At 39.2% G+C, this 25,104-nt stretch overlaps 1 protein-coding gene across 1 annotated transcript in view; it reads left to right on the forward strand.

Annotated features, from left to right (window-relative positions):
• LOC125485048 (T-cell immunomodulatory protein-like) overlaps nucleotides 1-25,104 on the forward strand; it is a 51,326-nt gene that overhangs the window by 19,574 nt on the left and 6,648 nt on the right. Inside the window, exon 5 of the mRNA XM_048605983.1 lies at nucleotides 12,182-12,262. Coding sequence (XP_048461940.1) covers nucleotides 12,182-12,262 — 81 coding nt within the window. The remainder of the gene's footprint in view (nucleotides 1-12,181; nucleotides 12,263-25,104) is intronic.

A 25,104-nucleotide genomic window follows, 5' to 3' on the forward strand; every position in this document is an offset into this window, starting at 1 on the left:
ATCCATTTGTAAGGTTCTTATGACCTCATTACTGTTTATTGTCCTGCCTGTTTTTGTGTCATCCACAAATATGGCTACAGAACCTTTTATCCTTGTATCCAAGTCTTTATAGTAGATTGTAAACAGTTGGGATCCAAGAACCAAACCATGTGGCATCCCATTTGTTACTACTTGCAATCCAGAAAAAAACTATGTAATCCAACTCTGTCTTCTGCCCTTCAGCCAGTCACCTATCCAAGCTAATAAATTACCCTTCAATCCATATGATCTAACCTTGTGAATTAACCGTTTATGCGGCACCTTGTGTAATGCCTTCCAGATGTCCAGATATATTACATCTACTGGATCCCCATTATCCACTTTGCTTGTTACGTCTTCGAAGGACTCGAGCAAATTAGTCAAATGTGATTTGCCCTGCATAAAACCATGCTAACTCTGATAGATAGCATTTTGACTTTCCAAATGTCCTCATACTGCTTCCTTAGTAATTGATTCTAACACTTTCCCAACAATAGATGTTAAGATAACTGGTCTGTAATTTCCCACGTATTGCCTCCCTTTTTGAATAGGGGCATTACATTAGCATTTTTCCAATCCACTGGAACCTTTCCTGTGTTCAGAGAATTTTGTAATATTGTAACCAAAGGACCCACTATCTCTCCCACCACTTCCTTTGATACCAAAGGATGTAGGCCATCAGGCCCGGGGAATTTGAGATAGTAGGAACTGCAGATGCTGGAGAATCCGAGACAACAAGGTGCAGGGCTGGATGAACACAGCAGGCCAAGCAGCATCATAGGAGCAGAGAGGCTGACGTTTCGGCCCTTGCTGAGTACCTTTACCCCATCGATGTTGATTGTTCTAAGTTCTACCCTTTCTATTGCCTCTGACTTGCCCGTTTCAATAGGAATAGAACTATTGTCCTTCACTGAAAACGGAGGCAACGTATTGATTTAGCATCTCTGCCATTTCAGTGTTATCCACTATTAACTCATGGGTTTCAAACTTCTAAAGGATCAACATTCACCTTAGCAACTCTGTTCCCTTGTATATACCTATGGAAGCTTTTGCTATCCTTTTCGATATTTTGTGCTAGTTTTCTTTCGTAATTTATCTTAGCTCTTTTTGCTAATATTTTAGTTTCCCTTTGTTTGAAAGTTTCCCAATCTTCCAGCCTGCCACTGGCTTTTGCAATATGTTATGCCTTATTTTTTGACTTTATATTGTCCTTGACCACCTTGTTTCATCATGGATATTTTTATAACCCCCCTTAGCATCTTTCTCCCTCACTGCGATATATTTTAGTTGCAAGAAATTGAGTAGCTCCTTAGACAACTGCCACTGCTCATCTACTCTCTTACCTTTTAGCTGTCCTGCCCAATCTACCCGGGTATAAATCTTGACCTCATGCCTGTGTAATTATCTTTGTTTAATTCTAGAACACTACTCATTCTCACCCCCAAACTTAAGTCTAAATTCATTCATACTATGGTCACTACTCCCTAAAGGATCCTTAACTATGATGTCATCAATTAATCTCTCTTCGTTACACAATACCAAAACCAGAGTAACCTGCTCCCTGGTTGGTTCCATAATATACTGCTCCAAGAAACAATCTCTAATACATTCAATGAACTCTGCCTCCAGGCCACCCTTGCCAATTTGATTCATCCAATCTATGTGCATGTTAAAATCACCCATGATTTTAGCCATACCTTTCTTGCAAACCTGTAGTATTTCATGGTTTATACTGTGCCCCACTGCAGAACTACTGTTTGGAGACCTACAGATTATTCCTACCAAGTACTTCTTCCCTTTGCTATTTCTTTTTCTACCCAGACTGATTCCACATCTTGATCTCCCGTGCTTATGTCATTTCTCGTTACAGCACTGATCGCTTCCTTCACCAACAAAGCTACACCACCTCCTTTTCCTTTCTGTCCATCCTTCTGAAATGCTGACTACCCTTGGATATTCAATTCCCCGACCTGGTCTTGTAACCATGTCTCAGCAATCTCTACCAAATCATACTGTTTTGTTTCTATTTGCACCATTTAACTCATTAATTTTGTTTCAAATGCTTCATGCATTTAGATACAAAGCTTTTAAATTTGTTCTACTGGTAAGTTTCCCTACTCTCTTTTTTATTATTCCTTGGTGCATAAAGACACTCACCTGCTCTCTCCTTTACCCTTTATTGTCTGGTAACCATCCAGCACATTGCTAGCCTGCACTCTTACCTCCTCCTTTAATTTGGGTTTTCTAATTTTCCCCTACATTATGAGGAAGAAGTATGTTTGTTTGTATTTTTGTAGTAAACAGTTTTATTACTAAGTTCGAAAATAAACATTCTGAAAATTTAGTTGTTGATGGCCATATTAAGCTTAGTGAATTCTGAGAATGAGGGGAATTTGAAGCTAAGTGATTTGAAAATTGCTGGCTATTCAAAAATCTAGCTTCATTTTTGTGAGAGATGTTTTTCCTGCATTTTGAAATTGATTATGTTAATTGGACTTTCAAGAAAACCAAATACAACTGAATAAATATGAAAAAGCAAAATTAATAAGTAAAATTCAAAAATACTTTGGTAATGTCATGCTCAAAGGAGACATGTCAGAGCTTTTTGCCTTGCATTCATTGCTTTTCCCTTTGTCTCGATGAGTGCAAAATAAAATGCTTCATCATCATGTCTCTCTTTTTCTCAGCTGTACTGACATTTCTGTAAAACCAAGTGACTGTTTGAGAATTGGTGAATCACCACATGCAGAATTAGAGTTTAAGTAACTCTTGCTAAAATAAATGGAAAGCAGCTGACCTTTTAACATTGTAGCAGAGCTAAGTTTACTGTTGTCTTTTTCTTATTAGTTCAAACTAATATGCAAACTAGCTACATTTTTCCTATTTCCGTTGATTTTCACTGTTGCACATTTCATTTGATCCAAAAGCTGGTTAGACCTCTTTGTTCTGAGTTTCAGTCAAGTTTATTGCAGAGATTAACACCTACACTTTTAAACAATTTAGTTTGTAAAACAGAATCAACAGCTAATCGAGTGGAGAAAAAAATCTGGATGTGTATTAGTTGTTTCCCTTAGTTGGACCCCTTTTAAAAAAGTTTCAGTTAAATTCCAGTCCTGATCATGTTGATAATTATTGATATTTAAGTTGGCTACCTGATTTAGGGAGAAACTTGCCAGTTATTCTTTGGGCTGCAAAACAAAGTACCATGTTATGCCATTCTGCCTGCAACCAAGCAGTTAGGTTTTACCAGATACTGAGTGCTGGTGGATATTGCCTTAGGCACCTTTGTACTTTTGGATTGCTCTTCCTTTCCCAAGCAAGGCGGCTATAATTACTTCAATGAATGCACGAGACCTGAAGTTTACTTGAGGCTGTTTAGCAAAATTACCGAAGGATTGACTGATCTTAGTCACAGTAGGCAGTCAGAATCTCTAAATTACTTGAAGAAGAAATGATAAATGATTACTTGCTTTCTATAGTCTGTATCCTTGGATCAAGCCACCCAAGTTTTCTTTTGTGAAATAAACTTAATCTGATTAAATCAAGGTTCCATCATTTAACTAATGCAAATGCACTGTAATCAATAAGATCACACATATCAATGTGGGGACCAAGTTCTTACTGGCCAGATATAGTTATAGCGATACCATTTTTTTAAAATCACCTGAAGACTATTTCTTTTGTCATTTTGTCTCCTTTCTTTGCAGCCTTGAAGGCAAATTGCAAATTGATAAATTTTCCCAACGATTCCCAGTTACATTTTATGGGAATTTTTAAAAGAAATATGTGGAGTCGTGATATTTTTAAGTGACATTGATGAAGAATTGTAACAGAAACTGAGACAAGGAAAGATAAAAATTGATGAACTGCTGTAGCCATACTGACATTCAGGAATACTTGAGTAAAAGAAAAGCATAAATGGGTGCTATGTATTTACGATGTGGTAGTTCATCTGGTGAGCATTCACGGTGAAACAGCACATTGAATCACTTGTCTTCAGTCGGGTGAGTTGCATCAAATCTGACTGAGTATTTTAATATTAATGGATGGGGTGATTGATCGATTTAGGCAGTTTTTGGAGGAAAAAAAAATTAACATAATGAGAAGAAATGATCCTGTGTTTATAAATATAATGAAATAGTTTTAAATATTAAATAAATCTAATTTCTAGACAGATTTCTGTTAAACAACTTGCATTAATATACCACTTTTAACAGAAGTATATCAAATCATTTCGTGAAAGCATATATAAAAAAGAAAACATTAAATTTGAATGCAAAAATACAAAATGGAAACTAAAGAGTACTTTTTTTAAGCCACATATTGCATTTTTGTAGAGCTGCCTTCCTCTAAAAAGCAGCAGAGTGCTAAATAAGAAACAACACAGTATGGAGCAGGAGGAACACAGCAAGCCAAGCAGCATCACAGGAGCAGGAAAGTTGACGTTTTGTCTCTGACTCCAGCATCTGCAATTCTAGCTATCTCGGGGTGCTAAATAAGTGTAGGTTATTTAACTGTTGCCACTGATGAAAGCCAAAATCTGTGTTTTTGAATGAATGTATATCTGATGGCCTTTCTGTATGCTATGTATTAATATAACACCACTGTGTCAAAGCATTTACATTGGTTCAAATGAAAACCTGCTGTAATATTGACTTTAAAAAAAAATTCACATTTTAAACAATGAAAACCTGAAGTCCAGCATCTTTGACAGTCTTTGGCTGCAAAGATATTTGAGACGCCCTATGAGTTGCCTAATAAATGTATTAAGTGTTGTGATTTTAAAAAAAACATTCATGGGATTTTGGCGTTGCTAGCTGGCCCAGCACGTGTTGCCCTTGAGAAGGTGGTGGCAAACTTGCCGCCTTGAACTTTTATAGTTCACGTGCTTGTAGGTAGGCCCACAATGCCGTTGGGGATGGTGTCCCAGGACTTTGACCCAATGACACTGAAGGAGCAGTGATGTATTTCTGGGTCATGATGTATGTTATTCATCTGGATCTTGGTGTGCAGGGGACATGTCCCAAGTTTGCAGACACCACTAAACTTGGAAAAGTTGTAAGCTGTGAGGTGAATAGTGTGGAACTTAAAACCAGCATTGACAAGTTGGTGGAATGGGCAAATGAGGTTCAATGCACTTTGGTTGGAAGAGCACTGAAAGTCTATATAAAATATTAGATGCAATTCTAAAGGGGGTGCAGGACCAGATAGATGTGGTTGTATATGTGCACAGATTATTGAAGAAGGCAAGAAAGATGAAAGCAACAATAATTAAAACATACAGTTCTTAGCTTTATTAATGGGGCATAGACTACAAGATCAAGGAGGTAATGTTGAACTTGTACGACACACTTGTTAGAAGTAAGCTGGAGTATCATGTACAGTTGTGGCTGTCACATTTTAGGAAATGTATAAACGTATTAGAGAGTGCAGAAGCAATTTACTGGAATGTTTCCAGATTTGAGAAACTACTGTTATGAGAATCGATTGAAGACATTGGGACTGTTCTTCCTGGAGAGAAGAGGACTGAGAGGAGATCTGATTGAGATTTTCAAAATTGAGAGCAGGCTGGACAGCATAAATAGGGAGAAGCTGTTTGTTTGTAAAAGAAACGAGAATGAGAGAGCATAAATTTAAATGTGCATATTTTAATGTGCAAATGAAGCAAGGGTGATATGAGAAAACAAACATCTTCACACAGCAAGTTGTTAGGGTTTAGAATATGCCTAGAAATGTGGTGGAGGCAGATTCAATTGAAGCATTCAACAGGGCATTGATGGTATTTTGATTTGTAATGGTGTGCAGGAATATGGGGAAAAGACAGGAGATCGGCACTAGATGATGGAGCTCGACTAGATAAGCGTTGGTGCAGGCACAACTGGGCTAAATGGCCTCCTTTTGCATGATCAGAATTCTGTGATGTTGTGAAGTCAGGATGGTGAGTATCTTGGAGGGAAACTGGCAAGTGATGGTGTTCCCATGTATCTGTTGCCCTTGTCCTTCTAGATGGTAATAGTCATGGGTTTGGAAGATGCTGGATGAGACTATTGGAGAATTTCTGCAGTATATCTTGTAGATGTTACACACACCTGCTGTTGTGAGTTGGTGGTGGAAAGGGTGAATGTTTTGTGGATATGTCGAGGTATCGAGCAAGTGGGCTGCTTTGAACTGGGTGTTATCTAGCCTGTTGAGTTTTTGGAGCTGTATTCATCCAGGCAAATCGGGAATATTCCATTACACTTCTGACTTGTGCCTTTGTAGATGATGGCTAGGCTTGGGAAGTCTGGAGGTGAGTTTCATGCTGCAGTATTCATAGCTTCTGTTCTTATAGCTACAGTACTTGCATAACTAGTCCAGTCTCATTTCTGATCAATGATAATCTTAGGGTGTTGATAGTGCAGAATTCAGTGATGGTATTGCCATTGTATGTCAAGGGGTGATGGTTAGATTCTCTTTGCTGTTGGAGGTCATTGTCTGGCACTTGTCAACCTAAACCTGGATATCATCCAGGTGTTGCTGCATTCAGACATGGACTGTTTCAGTATCTAAGGAGTCGCAAATGATACTGCACGTTGTGCTGTCATCAGTGAACAGCCCCACTTCTGACCCTATGCTGAAGGGAAGGTTATTGAAGTGGCTGAAATGGTTGGCCAAGGGCACTACCTTGAGCAGCTCCAACAGGGAGTGCTCTGGCTCTTGTCCTTGAGCTAAGACGACTGACCTTCAACAACCACAGTCATCTTCCTTTGTGAGGTATAACTCCAAGCAGCTGAGTGACTTCTGTTTTTTTTTCCTCGCAATGTGGCAGCTAAATAGCTTATAGCAAGGTCTTTCAAACAGCAACAATCAGATAATCTGTTTTACTGTTGTTGTTTAAGGACACAGGAAAATTCTCCTGCCACTCTCAAAATAATACCATGGGATTTAACACCTTGACAGGGATGGGCGAATGAGCCATCATTTAATGTCTTGGCCAAAAGTCCTCCAACGTCACGGTATTCCTCAAGGTTGCACTGGAATGTAACTTCAGATTTCTTGCATCTAACTTGAATCTATAAACTTCTAAGTCAAAGATGAGCATGTTCTCAACAAGCCATGACTGTTACCTGATTAATGCAGAATAGTCATTAACCCTGTAAATCTCACCATTGATCATGCAAACCACATAGTGTTCTTTTTAAGCAGAGACTGGTTAACCATCAAATGTCTTTCCATTTATTTACTTCTATCATGTTATCTTATTGAATGCTAGAGCATATTTGAGATGCCAAATGGCCTGCTCCTGATCAGATTCCTAGGTTAGATTTTTTTTTTCTCTCTCTCCAGCCATGGACGAGAGTGTTGTCATTTATTGCCCATCTGTAATTGTCCAAAAGGCAGTTGAGAGTCAACCACATTGCTATGGGTCTGGAGTCACATGTAGGTCAGATCAGGTAAGGATGGCAGTTTCCTTCCCTGAGGGACATTAGTAAACCAGATGTTTTTTTCCAACAATTGACAATGAATTCATGGTATCATTAAACTCCGAATTACATTTTTTTTAATTGAATTCAAACTCCACTATCTACTGTGGTGGAATTCAACCCAGAATATTATCTAGGTCTCTGGATTAACTATACAGCAATAATACCACTCGGCCATCACTTTCCCCTGTTTGTGAACGGGGTAATATTTTTATCCTGCTTATTAGGTCTGCTTAAAAAAAGTGTCTTGAACTTGGTGAATGCATTTCAACAAAGCTTATACACAAATAGGTATGGCTGAAGAAAGAACTGACTCATTTCTGTTGAGGATCCTGATCCTTGCTTTTCTTCTTTCAAAATCCTTGAACATGGGGAGATGAAATGAATTGACTTTTTTTTTTTAGAATTGTTTTGTTTAGAATAATGTAGATGATCTCCCCTGCTTGCATACAATTTGTTACGGCTGTCAAATGTGAGCCAAGCTTTCAGAATATGTTGTTAGATATGGATTAGCCTAAGGTTTCCTCTGTGAGAAGAAAAGCTTAATAAAAAATATTCTTTTTTTCAGTTTTGCAGTTGTAATACAAAGTCTGAAAGAACTACGTAATTATTGAGTTAGCACAATGTAGTAGAGGTATGCATTCTGAGTGCCCTCTTGTTCTTGAATTTATGTTGATGAGTAAAAACAGGTCTTGCTGTATATATTAACATAAAAATGTGCTGATAAAGCACTGCAGCCTTTCAAGGTGATTTAGAATGCTACAAAGTAACCTAAATGCCACAAGCAGTCGTCACTTTGATTACGCACCTGCTCCTATAATTAATGGTATGCTGTGCACCTGAAAGGAAGTCAATACTAAATAATTGTCTAGTATTCTGCCACCAGGCTTTTTCTGGTGTTGAAATGTTTGGTGCAAGAGACAGAGAATGGAGCGGGTCCCTTTGTCCTCATCATCCGTTCAACCACCCTCAATTCAATGCATAATTTCTGCCACCTGTTGTATGTTGGCACCACAAAATACATCTCATCCCTCTCCTTTCTGCATTCTGAAAGGATTGGTCCATTTGGGACATCCTGATCCACTTTGCCGTTGCACTTAACACTGTCCCTTTTCTACAGCACCCTCCATGTAGACACAAAATGCAGCACCTGCCTTTTCATCACCTCGTGTCCCAGAATTCAGTGCCCCAAATACTCCTTTCAAGTGAAACAGTGAATTCCTTTCAATTTAGCATACTCTTTTTGTTCACAATGTGTCCCCTCTATACTGGGGTTATCAAATACAGATTGAGCGATTGCTTTGCAATCTTGGTCTGCGGGTAACTTTGAGTGTCCAGTTCTTGGTCTGTCTAATTCTCCACTTGTATGTCTTTTGTTTTCTCCTATGCTATTCAAAAATAATTTAAATCCACTCCTAATGTGTGTCGGTCAAATAATGTACTGCCATGTTAACTTATGATATTGTTTCTTGTTTCCACTTTTCATTTAACTGCTAAAATTGGCAGATTTTCTTTTTAATTTCTTAATTTTATGTTTAATATGTGATGAATTGTTTATTTATAAAATTAGCAGGTGGTCAAAAAATACTTAGAAAAGTCTAATTTGGTTGATTTTTGTGTCATTTGTAAATGACTGACAGTAGAGGCAAAATTAAGGAATTTGAAAACTTTTCTTTGCTCTTTCCTCTTGGTAGACTTTTGCAACTTTCGATTAATGCCACTTTCTACTATGTTCTTCATTCTTGAAGGGTGTAACACTTTATCATGCAACAAATATAAAATTATTATTCAGGATTTTTTTACTTATTCATTCATGAATAGTGGGTGTTGCTGGCTAGGACAGCATTTACTGTCATTTTAATTATCCAGAGAGAAGTTAAGAGTCAACCACATTACTGTGAGTCTAGAGTCGTGTGGATCAGACCAGGTAAAGGTGACAAATTACCTTCCCTAAAAGACTTTAGTGAACCATAATGGTTTATCAACATTCAGCAATGGTTTCATGGTCATTATTAGAGTCTTAATTATAGATTTCTAAAAAAAACTGTAATTAGAAACAACTATACCTATAAATTGGAATAAAGCTCAACAAACTTCAAAATCTAAGGGAAGTAATTAATAATTGTATAACTTGAATATACTAATGCATGCATCTCTAATCATTTGGATGCTTCATTGACCACAAATTTGAAAGACTGATATCTTTTAACCTCACTGTTAAAATGAGCTAGTGGAACATGATTAGTCCTGTCATTGGTGTTGAAATACCTGCATAATTAAAAGGCTTAATAGTGCATCAAATATAAATGTGTAAATTGGCATTTTAAAATCAGCTCATGACAAAAAAAGACACACCCGATGTCATACCTTTTGAATGTTTTAATTATGAATCTAACAATAGTAATTCAGCAAAGTAAAGATGAGGAAATTCCACGGAGAAGCAATGAGTACACATGCACTAATCTGAACCAATCGTGTTGCCTGTCTTTTGTTTTCAAATGGCTCCAGCTGAATGGGCACTCGCATAAATTTTAAGAAATACACAAAGCTTTTTAAACTTCACCCAATAGAAGTAATTATTTCATTTTAAAAATCTCTGGACATTTTTCCACTAAAGTTGCCCCTTTGTCTAGAATCTGGAATTTATTGTTCTTCAGTTCGAGTAAGAAATTTTATTCTGAATTCAGCAATGTAGGGCAGTTTAAGATTCCCAACTACAGCGGACATGATGGGAGTTGTGGTTTTGAAATTGTGTTGAGAACCTACAATACTTTTGAACATATCATGACAATTAAGAAAAAAATCCTCCAGTTGGGCTGCTACCTTCCAGCTTCCTGACAAGTTATTTTTGAGAAAGACCAATACATTTTTTTGAGTAAAATTCCACTGGTCAAAGAGCTTCGCAGTAACTTGTCATTTGGCTTTCAGACAGAGTTTACAGAAGTTCATATTGAGATGTGAATAGTTCAAAAAACGGCTTGCAATGTTCTTGCAAAAAAACAATTACAACGACTGGGATAGCACAGTATGGAGCTGGAGAAGCACAGCAGGCCAGGCAACATCACAGGAGCTGATGTTTCGGGTCGGGAATCTTCTTCAGAAATTTTATGATGAAGGGTCCTGACCCGAAACATCAACTTCCCTGCTCCTGTGATGTTGCCTGGCCTGCTGTGCTCCTCCAGTATCTGCAGTTTTTGCTGTCTCTGAGTCAATTACAATGACTGGAATTTTTTTTTAGAGCACTTTACTCATCCTTCTTAACCAAATTTGTTTTTACAGTTGGTTTAACAACATTTAAAAAATATAGCTGCTTTCCCCTCTTGTGCGACACCTAAGTTGTGATGCGAGATTTCTATAGTACCTTGTGTTTGGTCTGATTGATAAGTGATTGGCTGTACCCTCCATGAGTGCACTGATTCATTCTTGAGCTTGCCGCGAGTTAACAAATCAAATTGATTGTATGGAAAGTTTGCCAGCAAATTCAGGCTTAAATTTGTTGTTGACTCCTAGGAATTTTTGCATTGATGAAAGTAAAGCTTACTTGTTACCTCCTTAAATAAATTTTAACTTTTAGATAGTAAAAACTTAATCAGCTCATAATGCCTGGGGACTGGGAGCAACTTAAATCAGAGTGGATGCTGGTAAAATTATATTACCGTTGAAACCATTTCAATTACAGCACTAACTTGAATGCATTTCTGCATTTGTGGAATTGAAGAAAGATTTGATTAAATGGAAGACTATTAAATGATGGATATTCATCTACATAGTTATGATATGAATATTGTGTATATATAAATCTGAAGTGCAGAGGGGGAAGAGATTGCTGTTTTCAAACTTAACTGGATTACTGTTTCTTGATTTTCTTCAAAGGGACGTAATTTTACAGAGTATGTGTTTTGTTTAGCTTACAATGTGGCAATGCATTATGAAGTCAAGTTATTCATGAAGACCTCTAATATAAATGCAGTGTGTCTGTACCAAAACATGTTTCAGCAATTGTTTTTGTTTTCCCTTTTTGAGCTTGATGGCTATTTTATTAGATTTATGACATTTCCTTTAGTCCATTATTCCAATGTTGAAAATGCAGGCAATGGAATGTTGTAGATAAGTATATGTCCACTATTTCAGGAAACAGTGAAATGGTGAATTAGATGGTTTGACCACTGCTTAAATTAAATAACAAAAATGGCTTATGGTTATCATTCTGAGAGTCATACCAGTTGGTACTGGCATTCTAGATGATATCAGATTTTTTTTTTTTTAAAAACTGACGACAGTACCCAACTGTCCGAAAGAACTTGCATATTGTGTTTCCCATAAAGCTATTAAAGTTAAGACAGTTGTAAATTTCATAACAGATTGATCATTTTGCTATCAAGACTTTTTAGGGATATGAAAGCAGTGTGGATAAATGGAGATCTGATGCAGATCAGCCTTGATCTAATTAAACGACCTAAAAAAACAAGCTTGCAGGAATAAATGCCCTGCTTGTGTATGTGTTTTAATTTTTACTTATTTTTAAAAATATTGCATTTTCTCCTTTTTTCTGATGTAGTACGTAATTTTCCTGCCTTGCACGATGATTGTGATTGTGTGAAAGAAGTTGTGTTTATCAATGTTTTATTTAATTTAGTTGAAAGTATTGGTTATCTGATCGCTTAAGTTTTGGCTAAAGTTTTATATTTATTCCCTTTCAGCTTTAATGGTGATATGATACCTGATATATTTGGAACTATCAAAGGGAACCCAAAGCCACAGATATGCTCATTGATTGGAAGGTAGGCTCTGGCATTCAGGCTGCATTGCATAGCATTAATTCTATTTGAAATACATCTGGCAGCTCGGTTTCAGCTCAAACTACCTGAAAATTTCCTTTTAGAAGCATTTATCTGTTTATATGTTTGCAGTTCTGTTAATTTGAATAAACAATTAAGCAATTAAGTTCCACATTAAGGTATGAATTATTGAGCTAAAATGCAATTCTGTGATCTGAATAAACTATGTCATTTCCTACAGTACCTACGATACTTTATACCTGCAAAATCCAGGTTATGAAGGGTTTGAATGTACTTCAGGTTGTCTGAATTACTGGAGCAAATTGAAATGACCTATTTGATTAAGTAAATAGTTTGATCACTTTAAGGGAAAATGGTGTGTCATTTTTGTTATTGTACGCAGTTGAAAACTTATCTCAAGATTGCATTTCAATGTCAGCTCTGTTCTCTTTTTCTGAATGCTTTGGTTGTAGCATTACTCACTCTTGTTGGATCTGTTTAAAGATCCAAAAGGCAGTCCATGCCTCGTGAAAAGACAATGCATCAAGAATGTGTGCTGAAAACCATGCCTGCCCTTGTTGTCAAACACCCTTCACACCCCTTCCTCATGGACTCCAGCCCATGATTTATAGACCACTCTGTCTCACCTGTCACCTAAGTCACTCCAGAATCTTTGCATCTCCTAGGGTGCATTGCCAACTGCTATTACCACTTCCCAGTGGCACTGGCTGGGACGCTGCCTAGGCCATACATGACCCAGAGACTGATTCATGTACTTTCTAACTTGTATCTTGACTCTTTCTTTTTTTTTTTCTTGTGTGTATGTATGTATGTTAAACTTCTCTTCTTCCTGCATTTAGTAACAAAAGAATAAATTTATTAGTTAGGACAAGAAAGCCTGGTTAAATTATCTCCTTTTTTAAAACAAAAGTTCATTTCATTTAGTATGGGGAATGAAATCCACAAGGGAAAAGATATTTTTAAATTAACCTGGTTGCGACCAACTAAGTAACCAAACTAATAAACAAGGGGAGCCAGTTCACTGTCCTCAGCATGGACTCAGACAATTTGGAGAGCCCTAACGAATTGAGGAATCTTGGCTGGGAACTGGTCATAAAGGCTGACAAGTGGCAAGTAACGTTCATATCACAAGTGCCAGGCAGTGATCATTTCCAACAAGACAGAATCTGACAATCCCGTGTTGATGTTCAATGGCATTACCATCACTGAATCCCCATTATCTGAATCCTGAGAGTTACTATTTACCAGAAACTGGTTTGGACTTAAATACAGCACCTACAAAAGCAGGTCAGAGTCTAGGTATACTGCAGTGAGTAAATCGTCTCCTGTCATCCAAAGCTTGTCCACCATCCAGAAGACACATCAGAAATGTGATGAAATGCTCCCCATTAGCCTGGATGAATGCAGCTCCAACACTACTCAAGAAGTTTGACACCATTTGGACAAAGTTGTCTGCTTAATTGACATCACACCCACAAACATTCACTCCCTCCACCACCAATGTACAGTAGGAACCCTATGTACCATACAGAAGATGCACTGCATAAATTCTCCAAGGCTCCTTAGTAACTTACGAAGGTGCTGTCCATCTACAAGACAGAGATAGCAGATATATGGGAACATCACCATCTATAAGTTAGTCTCCAAGCCATTCATCATCTATCTTGGAAGTATATCACCGTTTCTTTGTCGTTGGTTAAAATCCTGGAACACCTTAATGGTGTTGTGGGCAGCGGTCCAAAAAGGCAGCTCACCATCACATTTCTGGCAGTGAGTGATGGGCAATAAATGCTGGGCTAGCCGGTGACTCCAATGTCCTCTTGAATAAAGAAATTAGCAGTCTGTAATCTGGCTAAATCAGATAATGTTCAGCAGTTATCCAAACTCCAAGAAAAAATTACAATGTTAGATTTTATACTTTAAAATTGTAATTGACAATGTGCATAATTAATTTGTGTGTGTGTGGAATTTGCTGAACTTTAAGTAAATAGGCTTATTTCTATGTTTTTATGCTTTTTAACAGTTATCTGCTTCAATAAAACACGAAAATACTGTAGGAATCTCAAGTATATATTTTAGTCTGACTTTATGCATGAATCTCTCTTTCCATCAAACAAGTGAAAGAACTGGAGTTTTGGCTGTTTGTCTTTTTTGCTAATATAATTATGCCTGTTCCTTATTGTCAAGTTCCCAGGTGTGGGTATGCAATCAGGAATTAATTGTAATATTTTGCAGCACCACTGCAGTCTTAAAACAAAAATATGAAACATTAAACTGTCACTGCAGTAATGAAGGAAGACTGTATTTCCTGAGGTGTTTTATTTTGAGAGATGATGAAATAAATCTCCTTGCTTAGGTGGCTGTAAATGGTCTGGTGTTATTTTTAGAAAAAGGGCAAAGTGTTTGTTGTGCAATCCAGGCCAATATTTAGTGTTCAACCAAAACATACAAACTGATATTTATCTAATTGCTGTTTACAGGACTTTTGTACATGCATATTAACTATGGGTTTTCCTACATTGCAAAAACAATTATACCTCCAAACATTTCTTTTACTATTAGTTCTTTAGTACATCCTGAAGGCATACAAGGTGATGTATAGATTTTTTTTTTTTTGCTTAGTTATCTTTCCTTTTCTGAGACAGACAGGTCATAAATAACATGCAGTTCACCATTAAGGATATGAATGATCTTTATTCCTTCATGTGTTAAACATCTGTAAAGGATGTAAGAACCAACTCCGTAATAGTGACAATGTTGCTGGCAAAAGAAAATGGGAAATTGTAACACTATATAGTGTCTCCAATGGATTTGATTCACAGTCACAGCAGGAACTCAGATTTGTGTTGATGCAGTGTGCTGTAGCTAAGTCAGAAGATCAACGTTGCTTTGATAGTGGTATTCTTGGAATCCAAGGAAAAATACCTTCTCCTTCAAGATGCAATATACTTGAGCCCTACTTTTAAAATGTTAGCATGCTGTTACACATCAGAATTTAATAATGAAGGTCAAGGCTGTTAAGCAGAAGAATTCATTCCAAATGAAAAGTTGTCATTTAGAAGTCAAAAACCTCACTTTCCCCACACTATTTCCACAGAACCTTGCTTACACTTCATTTACAGCCCCGTTTTAGTGTGGCCAGAACTAACTTAGCAAAGATATATTGCTCATGAAGATCAGCCAGAATGATATCTGGACTTGTCTAAAAAATAAACTGGATTTGTATTCACAGGTTTATAATGTTGACCAGTAATCTAATCAAGTTATTTTATCAGGAGTTTTATAGCGTGTGGAGAAATTATTTTCTTTGGTGACGGAATCCAAAACATGAAGACATAAAGATTAGGGTCAGGCCATTTATTTATTTTTTCGTTATACATTCATGGGATGAGGGCGTCGCTGGCTAGGCAGCATTTATTGCCCATCCTTAATTGCCCAGAGGGCAGTTCAGAGTCAACCACATTGCTGTGGGTCTGGACTCACATGTAGGCCACCAGGTAAGGAAGGCAGTTTCCTTCCCTAAAGGACATTAGTGAACCAGATGGGTTTTTCTCAACAATCGACAATGGATTCACAGTCATCATTAAACTCTTAATTCCAGATATTTATTAGATTCAAATTCCACTATCTGCCATGGTGGGATTCAAACCCAGGTCCCCAGAACTTTATCTGAGTCTCCAGATTAACAGTCCAGTGATAATACCACTAGGCCATCGCCTTCCTTACTTTAAGGAGTAAGGTCAGGGAATCGCATTTTTCGCGCAGTCTATCGTTTGTAAAATTTATTTACTTTGTTTGATAAAGAACTCATCGGTATAAGTGATAAATAGGAATGTATATTTCTGTAGTACCTTACATGACTTGAGACCTTGAAGTACAGGTTCATTGTCACTTCAAAGTGGAGTTGCAGGTAGACAGGGTAGTGAAGGAGGCATTTGGTACACTTGCCTTTATTTACCTGTGCATTAAGTATAGGAGTTGGGAAGCCATGTTGCAGCTATACGCGACATTGGTTAGGCCACTTCTGGAATACTGCATTCATTTCTGGTCTCCCTGCTATAGGAAGGATGTTGTGAAACTTGAAAGGGTTCAGAAAACATTTACAATTCAATAGCCAAAGTATTTTTCCCTAGGGTAGGGGAGTCGAAAACTAGAGGGCGTAGGTTTAAGGTGAGAAGGGAAAAAATATTTAAAAGGGACCTAAGCGGCAGTTTATTTATGCAGAGTGGAGCATATATGGAATGAGCTGCCAGAGGAGGTGGTGGAGGCTGGTGCAATGACAACATTTAAAAGGCATCTGGATGGGTACACGGATAGGAAGGTTTTAGAGGAATATTGACCAAACACTAGCAAGTGGAACTAAATTAATTTAGGATATCTGGTCAGCATGGACAAGTTGGACTGAAGGGTCTTTTTCCGTGCTGTACATCTCTATGATTTCGGGAGATGCCAAATGTTCCCAGATAGGAAAATATAGCAACCAGTTTGCCCCTACAAGATCCCAGAAATAGAAACATGTCAAATAATCATACAGGTATTTTTCTTGTAACGCGATAGTTGCGTTCTTATGTGACCTCACGCCATAGAAAATCACACTATAGAAAGTCGCCAGTGAAAATTGCATTACAGGGAAATCTCTATAGAAAATCGCTAAACTGTACGGTAGAAAGTTTGTGTTATCCAAATGTGGTCCACTATTCATTAGTCGTGTTATAGCCAATTCGCGTCAATGAAGCACACATCAGTAACTTGATGTTTGCTGATGAATGTTGCCCTGGAAAACCCCCCTGCTGCTCTTCAAATAGTGCCTGTGAGTGTTTTACTGTCTACATGACAGAATCTTGGCTTAATATTTCATCAAAAAGGTGGCTCCTCTTACACTGCAAAATTCCAACTGTCCTGCATTTGGGTGTCAACTGATTCAGGCTCAGTTCGTAGAATAAGGCTTGCACCCATGAACTTCTGATTTAAATATGAGAAAGTAATCACTTAGCCAAGGCTGACATCTGTTGATACTGTTATAATCTCAGCTGTAGAATACTAAACATGTGAATCTTTGTTATTTTGTTGAAGTATAAAGTGCACTGTAGATCTGAAGTTAAGAAGATAAGCAGCAGGATTAAATTGAAAAATCAATAAAATTTTAATTACACAAATTTGAACAAAACAAACATAAGTAATAATCACTAAATAGATGCACTGATCAGAAAAGGTAAAGATTCTAAATTATATTATTGTATTATTATATCATTATATGCAACTTAGACTCAAACGTTCAGCATTAACGAGGCCGATATAAGTTGTGCTGACGACTTTGTCCAAATGGTGCGCCAAAGACAGCACTTTAAATGGCTGTGCGTTCAAACTGGATACCATCTGGACGTTATAGGAGCAAAATACTGCAGATGCTGGAATATGTACTGAAAGCAAAAATACTAGAATTTGCAGCGGGTCAGGCAACATCCCTGCAGAGAAAGCAAATTAATGTTTCTAGTCTAGTTGACTCTTCTTTGGAGCTGCAGCATTTTTTTTTTTTTTTTTTTTGTTTTCAGTACCATCCAGACATTTGTGACACTGTCGATTACCAAATCTCAATAAACTTCTGTGTTTTATGTTGCAAGGGATTCCAAATCTTCACTTTCCAAAATCTAGCCTTGGACTGCCTCAAAAACTACTCGTGCTGTCGTATTTTCTTTTCTTCTTCCAAGATCAAGTTTCTCCACAGCTCCTACTTGGATGCCAATGGCCTAGTGCAATTGTCATTTGACTAGTAACCCAGACATCCAGGTAATGTTCTGGGGACCAGCATTCAAATCCTATTGGAATTTAAATTTAATAAAATTGTGCAATTTGAAGTCCAGTGATGACAATGAGACAACATTGTTGTGAACCAAGTGAGTTTTTACTAATTTTATGGCCCGCACCTGACTCCAGAGCCACACAATTTATAGAATCCCCTACAGTGTGGAGACAGGCCCTTCGGCCCAACAAGTCCACACCGACCCTCAGATCATCCCACCCTGACCCTAACCCCTGTAACCTGCCTAATCTACACATCCCTGAACACTTTGGGGCAATTTAGCCTGGTCAATCCACCTAGCCTGCACATCTTTGGACTGTGGGAGGAAACCTATGCAGACACAGGGAGAATGTCTACGTGGTGTTTGTACAGTCGTCAGAGGGTGGAATCGAACACCGTTCCCTGGCGCTATGAGGCAGCAGTGCTAACCACTGAGCCACCATGCTGCCCTCACAATGTGATTGACTCTTTCCTGCCCTCTGAAACCGGATGGACCATCTGGCGTAAATGAGGATGTCAATGGAAAACACAGCTCTATCAACACTGCAAACTCCTACTCATGAAATTAGTGCCAAAATTGGAAGAGCTGTCTTACACACTAGTCAAGATATAGTCATACTCTTGGAATCATACAAAGTCTGAGAGAACACCATCACCATTCCTGGCTACGCCCAGCAGCAGGGGTGGCACAATTGAGAGGGAGCTTCCCTAGGAGTCCCCAGTATTAATTTTGGACCCCTTCTCCAGAGATTGCCAGTATCATAAATGTTAGTCTTTAGCCAGTTCAATTCACTCCGCCTAATATCAAGAAATGGTTGGGAGCACTGGATACTGCAAAATCTATGGGTCATGACGATATTCCATCAATGGTACTGAAGATTTGTGCTCCAGACCTTGCTGCACCCCTAGAGAAGCTGTACCAGTACAGTTACAACAGTGGCATCTGCCCAAGAATTTGGAAAATTGCCCGGGTATTTCTTGTACTCGTAAAGTAGGACAAATCCAACATAGCCAATTACTGTCTTTGCAGCTTACTCTCGATCATCAGTGAAATGATGGAAGGTTCCGACAATGGTGCCATCAGGCAGCACTTGCTTAGCAATAACCTGCTCGATTCAGGTTCCACCATGGTCACATAACTTTATTTCTTTATTCATTCAGAGGATGTGGGCATTGCTGGCTAGGCCAGAATTTATTGCCCATCTCTAATTGCCCAGAAGGCAGTTCAGAGTCAAACACATTGCTGTGGGTTTGGTGTCACATGTAGGCCAGACTAGATAAGGGTGGTAGTTTCCTTCTGGAAAGGACATTAGTGAGTCAGATGGGTTTTTCCCAGTCGACAATAGATTCACTAGATTCTGAATTTCAGATATTTGAATTTAAATTCCACCATCTGCCGTGGTGGAATTCAAACCCAGATCCCCAGAACATTATCTGGGTCTCTGGATTAACAGTCCAATGATAATACCACTAGGCCATCACTACCCCTTCTGACCTTAGTACGGACTTGGTTCAAATATGGATAAAGGAGTTGAATTCCAACTATAAGGTGAAAGTGACTGTCCTTGACATCAAGGCCACATTGGAGTGTGTGTGTGAGAAATGTAAGCATTTCAGCATGCTGTCTTCTAATTTTGATTAATTATTTTTAGTGACATACTTAAGATGTTAAATTAGAAGTAATCTTTCACTTTTTAATATAAAAAAATCTATTGTTATCACCACTCCCATTCATATACCATCCTGATTTAGACTTCTAGTATTTTCTTTCTTGCACAGGGGATTAAGATCCCAGAACTAGGCCGCATGGTGGCTCATTGGTTAGCACTGTTGCCTCACAGTGCCAGGAACCCAGGTTCGATTCCAGCCTTAGGCGACAGTGTGTGTGGAGGTTTGCACATTCTCCCCCTGTCTGTGTGGGTTACCGTCAGGTGTTCTGGTTTCCTCCTACAGTCCAAAGATGTGCAGGTTTGGTGGATTGGCCATACTAAATTACCTGTAGTGTTTAGGGATGTGTAGGCTAGGTGCATTAGCCATGGGAAATGTAAGGTAAAGGGATGGGTTAGAGGAGCGGGTCTTTTTGGTATGCCTTTTGGAGGGTTGGTGTGGACTCGTTGGGCCAAAGGGCCTGTTTCCACACTGTAGGGATTCTGTGAACTCTCTACCCAGCGGCAGTGTGAAAGTCCCTTCACCACAGGACTAAGGTAGTTCAAAAAGAAGGATTATTCTTACCTCTCCAAGACAGCTAATGATTGACAATGACAATGAATGCTGACTTTACCACCACACCCACAATTTGAAAATTCCTGCGATTGTATAGTTAACTTTAACATCTGTTCTTGAAAATATTAAGGTCTATTATAAAGGATGCATTTGCAGAGTGTTTAAAAATACATAACATGATCAAGAAGAGTCAGCATGGCTTTGTGATGGGGAAATCAAACCAGTCAAATGTACAGGAATTCTTTTGAGGAGGTAACAAAACAAGAAAATAACAGAAGTATGGCACAGGAATAGGCCCTTCAGCCCTCCAAGCCTGTGCCGATCATCATTGCCTGACTAAACTTTTTAAAAAAAAAAAAACAAACCTTCTGCCCTTATTTGGTCCATATCCCTCTATTCCCTCCCTATTCATGTAACCATCCAGACACCTCTTAAATGTCGCCAACGTGCCTGCTTCCACCACCACCTCTGGCAGTGCATTCCAGGCTTCTACCACTCTGTGTGAAAAACTTTACTCGCACATCTCCCTCAAACTTTTGCCCTCTCGCCTTGAACCTGTGCCCCCATGTAATTGAAACCTCAACCCTGGAAATAAGCCTCTGACTATCCACCCTATCTATGCCTCTCATAATTTTATAGACCTCTATCAGGTCTCCCCTCAGCCCCCTTCTTTCCAGTGAAAACAATCCTAGTCTTTTTAATCTTTTCTCATAGCCAATGCCCTCAAGAGCGGGCAACATCCTGGCGATCCTTCTCTGCACTCTCTCCAAAGCTTCCACATTCTTCTGGTAATGTGGCGACCAAAACTGCACACAATACTCCAATTGTGACCTACCAAGGATTTTATATAGCTGCAGCCCGTTTTGCCAACTCTTGTACTCCGTGCCCTGGCTGATGAAAGTAAGCATGCTATCTGCCTTCTTAATCACTGGCCACCTGTGTTGCCACTTTTAGGGAACTGTGGACTTGCACACCCAAGTCCATCTGTATGTTAATGTGCCTAATGGTTCTGTAGTTTACAGTATAATTCACACCTAAATTTGATCCTCCAAAATGCATTACCTCACATTTGTCTGGATTAAACTCCATCTGTCATTTCTGTGTCCAAGTCGCCAATTTATCTATATCCTGTTGTATCCTTTCACAATCGTCGGCACTATCAGAAACTCCACTAATCTTTGTGTCATCTGCAAACTTACTAATCAAATCACCCACATTTTCCTCCAGATCACTTTTATATATACTATAAACGACAGAGGACCTAAGACTGATTCCTGTGGAATGCCACTAATTACTGGTCTCCATTCTGAAAAACACCCTTCCACTGCTACCCTTTATCTTTTATGACCAAGCCAGTTTTGTGTCCATCTAGCCGGCCCACCCCGAATCCCCTGTGATTTTAGTTTTTGTACCAATCTGCCGTGTGGGACTTTTTCAAATGCCTTACTAAAGTCTATATAAATTACATCCACAGCCCTTCCCTCATCAATTATCTTTGTCGCCTCTTCAAAAAATTCAATCAAGTTGGTGAGACATGACCTTCCCCATATGAAACCATGTTGCCTGTTGCTAACTAGTCCATTTTCTTCCAAATGTGCATATATCCTGCCCCTCAGTATCTTCTGTAAGAGCTTCCCCACCACAGGCGTCAGACTCACCAGCCTATAATTTCCTGGATTATCCCTGCTCCCTTTCTTAAAAGGGAACAACATTGGCTAATCTCCAGTCCTTTGGAACATCACCTGTCGTCAAAGAGGATGTGAAGATATCTGCTAATGCCCCAGCTATTTCTTCCCTAGCCTCTCTCAGTAACCTACGATAGGTCCTATCTGGCCCTGGGGACTTGTCTACCTTAATGCAATTTAGGATATCTAAAACTTCCACCTTTTAATATATTGACATTCTCTAAAGTATTCACACACTTATCTCAGGAAATTGGTGCCCACTCCAATTGCACCTGAACTGGAGGGGACACCAACATTCTGGGTGGGAGGTTTGCTAGAGCTTTTCGGGAGGGTATAAACTAGTGTGGCGGGAGGTGGGAACCGGAACAACAGCCCCTACATACATAGTCTCTCCTTTGAACAGAGTCCAAGATATGCATTGATCAGAGTAAGAGCAGGCAGAGGGAGGTCACAACACTCGGAGGGACTGGAGGTCTGAAGTGCATTTACTTCAATGCAAGAAATATAACAGATAAGACAGATGAACTAGGAGCATGGATTACTGCATGGAATTATGATGTTATTGCCATTACGGAGACATGGTTAAAGGAGGGGTAAGACTGATAGCTTAACCTTCCAGGATATTGTTTTAGATGGACAGAAAAGGAAACAAAAAGGGTGGGGAGTTGCATTGCTGATTAGGGATCACATCACGGCTGTGTTGAAGGACGATACATCAGAGGAACCTTGCAGTGAGGCATTGTGTGTGGAACTCTGGAATAGGATGGGTGAAATCACAATGTTGGGAGTTTCCTATAAGACCTCCCTACAGCCCACATGAGACCGAGGAATTGATATGTAGTCAGACATTAGAAAGGTGTGAGAAAAGCAAGGTAGTTGTGGTGGGTGACTTCAACTCTCCTCTTATTGACTGGGATTCCCTTAGAGCCAAGGGCTTGGATGGAGAGCAATTTGTTAGATGTGTCCAGGAGGGCTTTTGAGACAGTGTATTGACAATCCAACCAGGGAGGGGGCCATACTAGACTTGGTACTAGGGAATGAGCCAGAACAGGACATCGATGTTTCAGTAAGAGAGCATTTTGGGCTTAGTGACCACAACTCCATAAGATTTTGAGTAGTTTGAGACAAGGACAAGAGTGGCCCTCGAGTGAGGGTGTTTAATTGGGCAAGGGCCAATTACATTCAAATTAGACAAGAACTGGGAAATGTGGATTGGGAGCAGTTATTTGAGAGCAAATCTAAGTCTGGCATCTGGGAGGCTTTTAAAGACCAGTTGATTATAGTGTAGGACATGCACGTCCCTGCAAAACTGAAGGATAGGAATGGTAGGATCCACGAACCATGGATGACAAGGGAAATTGCAACCTTAATCAAAAGGGAAAAGGAAGCATACATTAGGCCTAGGCAGCTATAAACAAGCAGGATAGATAAAGGTAAAGCAGAGCATGTTATATATTTTGATTTTTCAAAGACGTTTAATGTGGTGCCACACATTAGGACCCTTTAATAAGATAAGAGCTCATGGTTTTGGAGATAGTATATTAGCATGGATAGAGGATTAGCTAACTAATAGATGACAGAGTTGAGATAAGTGGAGCATTTTCAAGTTGACAACCTGTAACTAGTGGAGTGCTACAAGGGATCAGTGCTGGAGCTACAGTTATTTACAATATATATTAATAACTTGGATGAGGAAAGTTAATGAACTATAGTCAACTTTGCAAATGGCATGAAATTAGCTGGGAAGGCAAGTGGTGATGCTGATACAGTCTTACAGAGATTTGGGAAAGTTAAGAGAATGGGCAAAAACTTGCCAGATGGAATGTAACATGGGAAATATGAGGTAAAACACTTCAGGAAGAACAGAATCACTAGATATTATTTAAATGGAGAAAGACTGTAGAAAGTTAAAACACAGGGATTTGGGATCCTTGTGCATGGATCACAAAAAACTAGCATTAATGAATGCTTCAGTCCCCTTTTAGTGAGTGATAGAGAAGGCAAATGAAATGTTGTTTTGAAAGGGGATGGAGTATCCAAGTATCCAAGTAGCACATAGAACAGTACAGCTCCTTCGGCCCACAATGTTGTGCCAAGCTTTTACCCTAAACCTAAGGTCTATCTAACCTCCACCCCTACCTTATACTATCATCCATATGCCTATCTAATAGCCGCTTAAATGCCCCTAACGAAGCCGACTCCACTACCCTCTCCGGCAATGCATTCCACGCCCCTACCACTCTCTGAGTAAAGAACCTACCTCTGACGTCTCCCCTGTATCTACCTCCACTCACTTTAAGACTATGCCCCCTCGTAATAGCTACCTCCACCCTAGGAAAAAATCTCTGGCTGTCCACTCTATCTATACCTCTGATCATTTTGTGCACCTCTATCAAGTCACCTCTCTTCCTTCGTCGTTCTAAAGAGAAAAGCCCTAACTGTCTCAACCTTTCCTCGTAAGACCTTCCCTCCATTCCAGGCAACATCCTGGTAAATCTGCTCTGCACCTTTTCCAACGCTTCCACATCTTTGCTGTAATGAAGCGACCAGAACTGAACACCATACTCCAGATGTGGCCGAGCCAGGCTTTTGTATAGCTGGAGCATAACTTCACGGCTCTTGAACTCAATCCCTCTATTAATGAAAGCTAACACACCATACGCCGCCTTAACAACTCTATCCACCTGGGTGGCAGCTTTCAGGGAACTGTGGACATGAACCCCAAGGTCCCTCTGCTCCTCCACACTGCCAAGAATCTTTCCGTTAACCCTGTATTCTGCTGTCAAGTTTGTCCTTCCAAAATGAATCACCTCACACTTTCCAGGGTTGAACTCCATCTGCCACTTCTCAGCCCAGCTCTGCATCCTATCAATGTCCCTTTGTAACCTAGAACAGCCCTCCACACTGTCCACAACGTGACCCACCTTCGTATCGTCCACGAACTTACTAATCCACCCTTCCACTCCTTCTTCCAAATCATTTACAAAAATCACAAATAGAAGAGGACCCAGAACAGATCCTTATGGTACACCACTCGTAACTGAAGTACAGAGATCTTGATAAAATTACACGAGGCACAAGCCAGACCACAACTAGAATACTGTGAAGAGTTTGGG

The sequence above is a fragment of the Rhincodon typus genome, chromosome 15, assembly GCF_021869965.1.
Source record: "Rhincodon typus isolate 14 chromosome 15, sRhiTyp1.1, whole genome shotgun sequence".
NCBI classification, from domain to species: Eukaryota; Metazoa; Chordata; class Chondrichthyes; order Orectolobiformes; family Rhincodontidae; genus Rhincodon; species Rhincodon typus.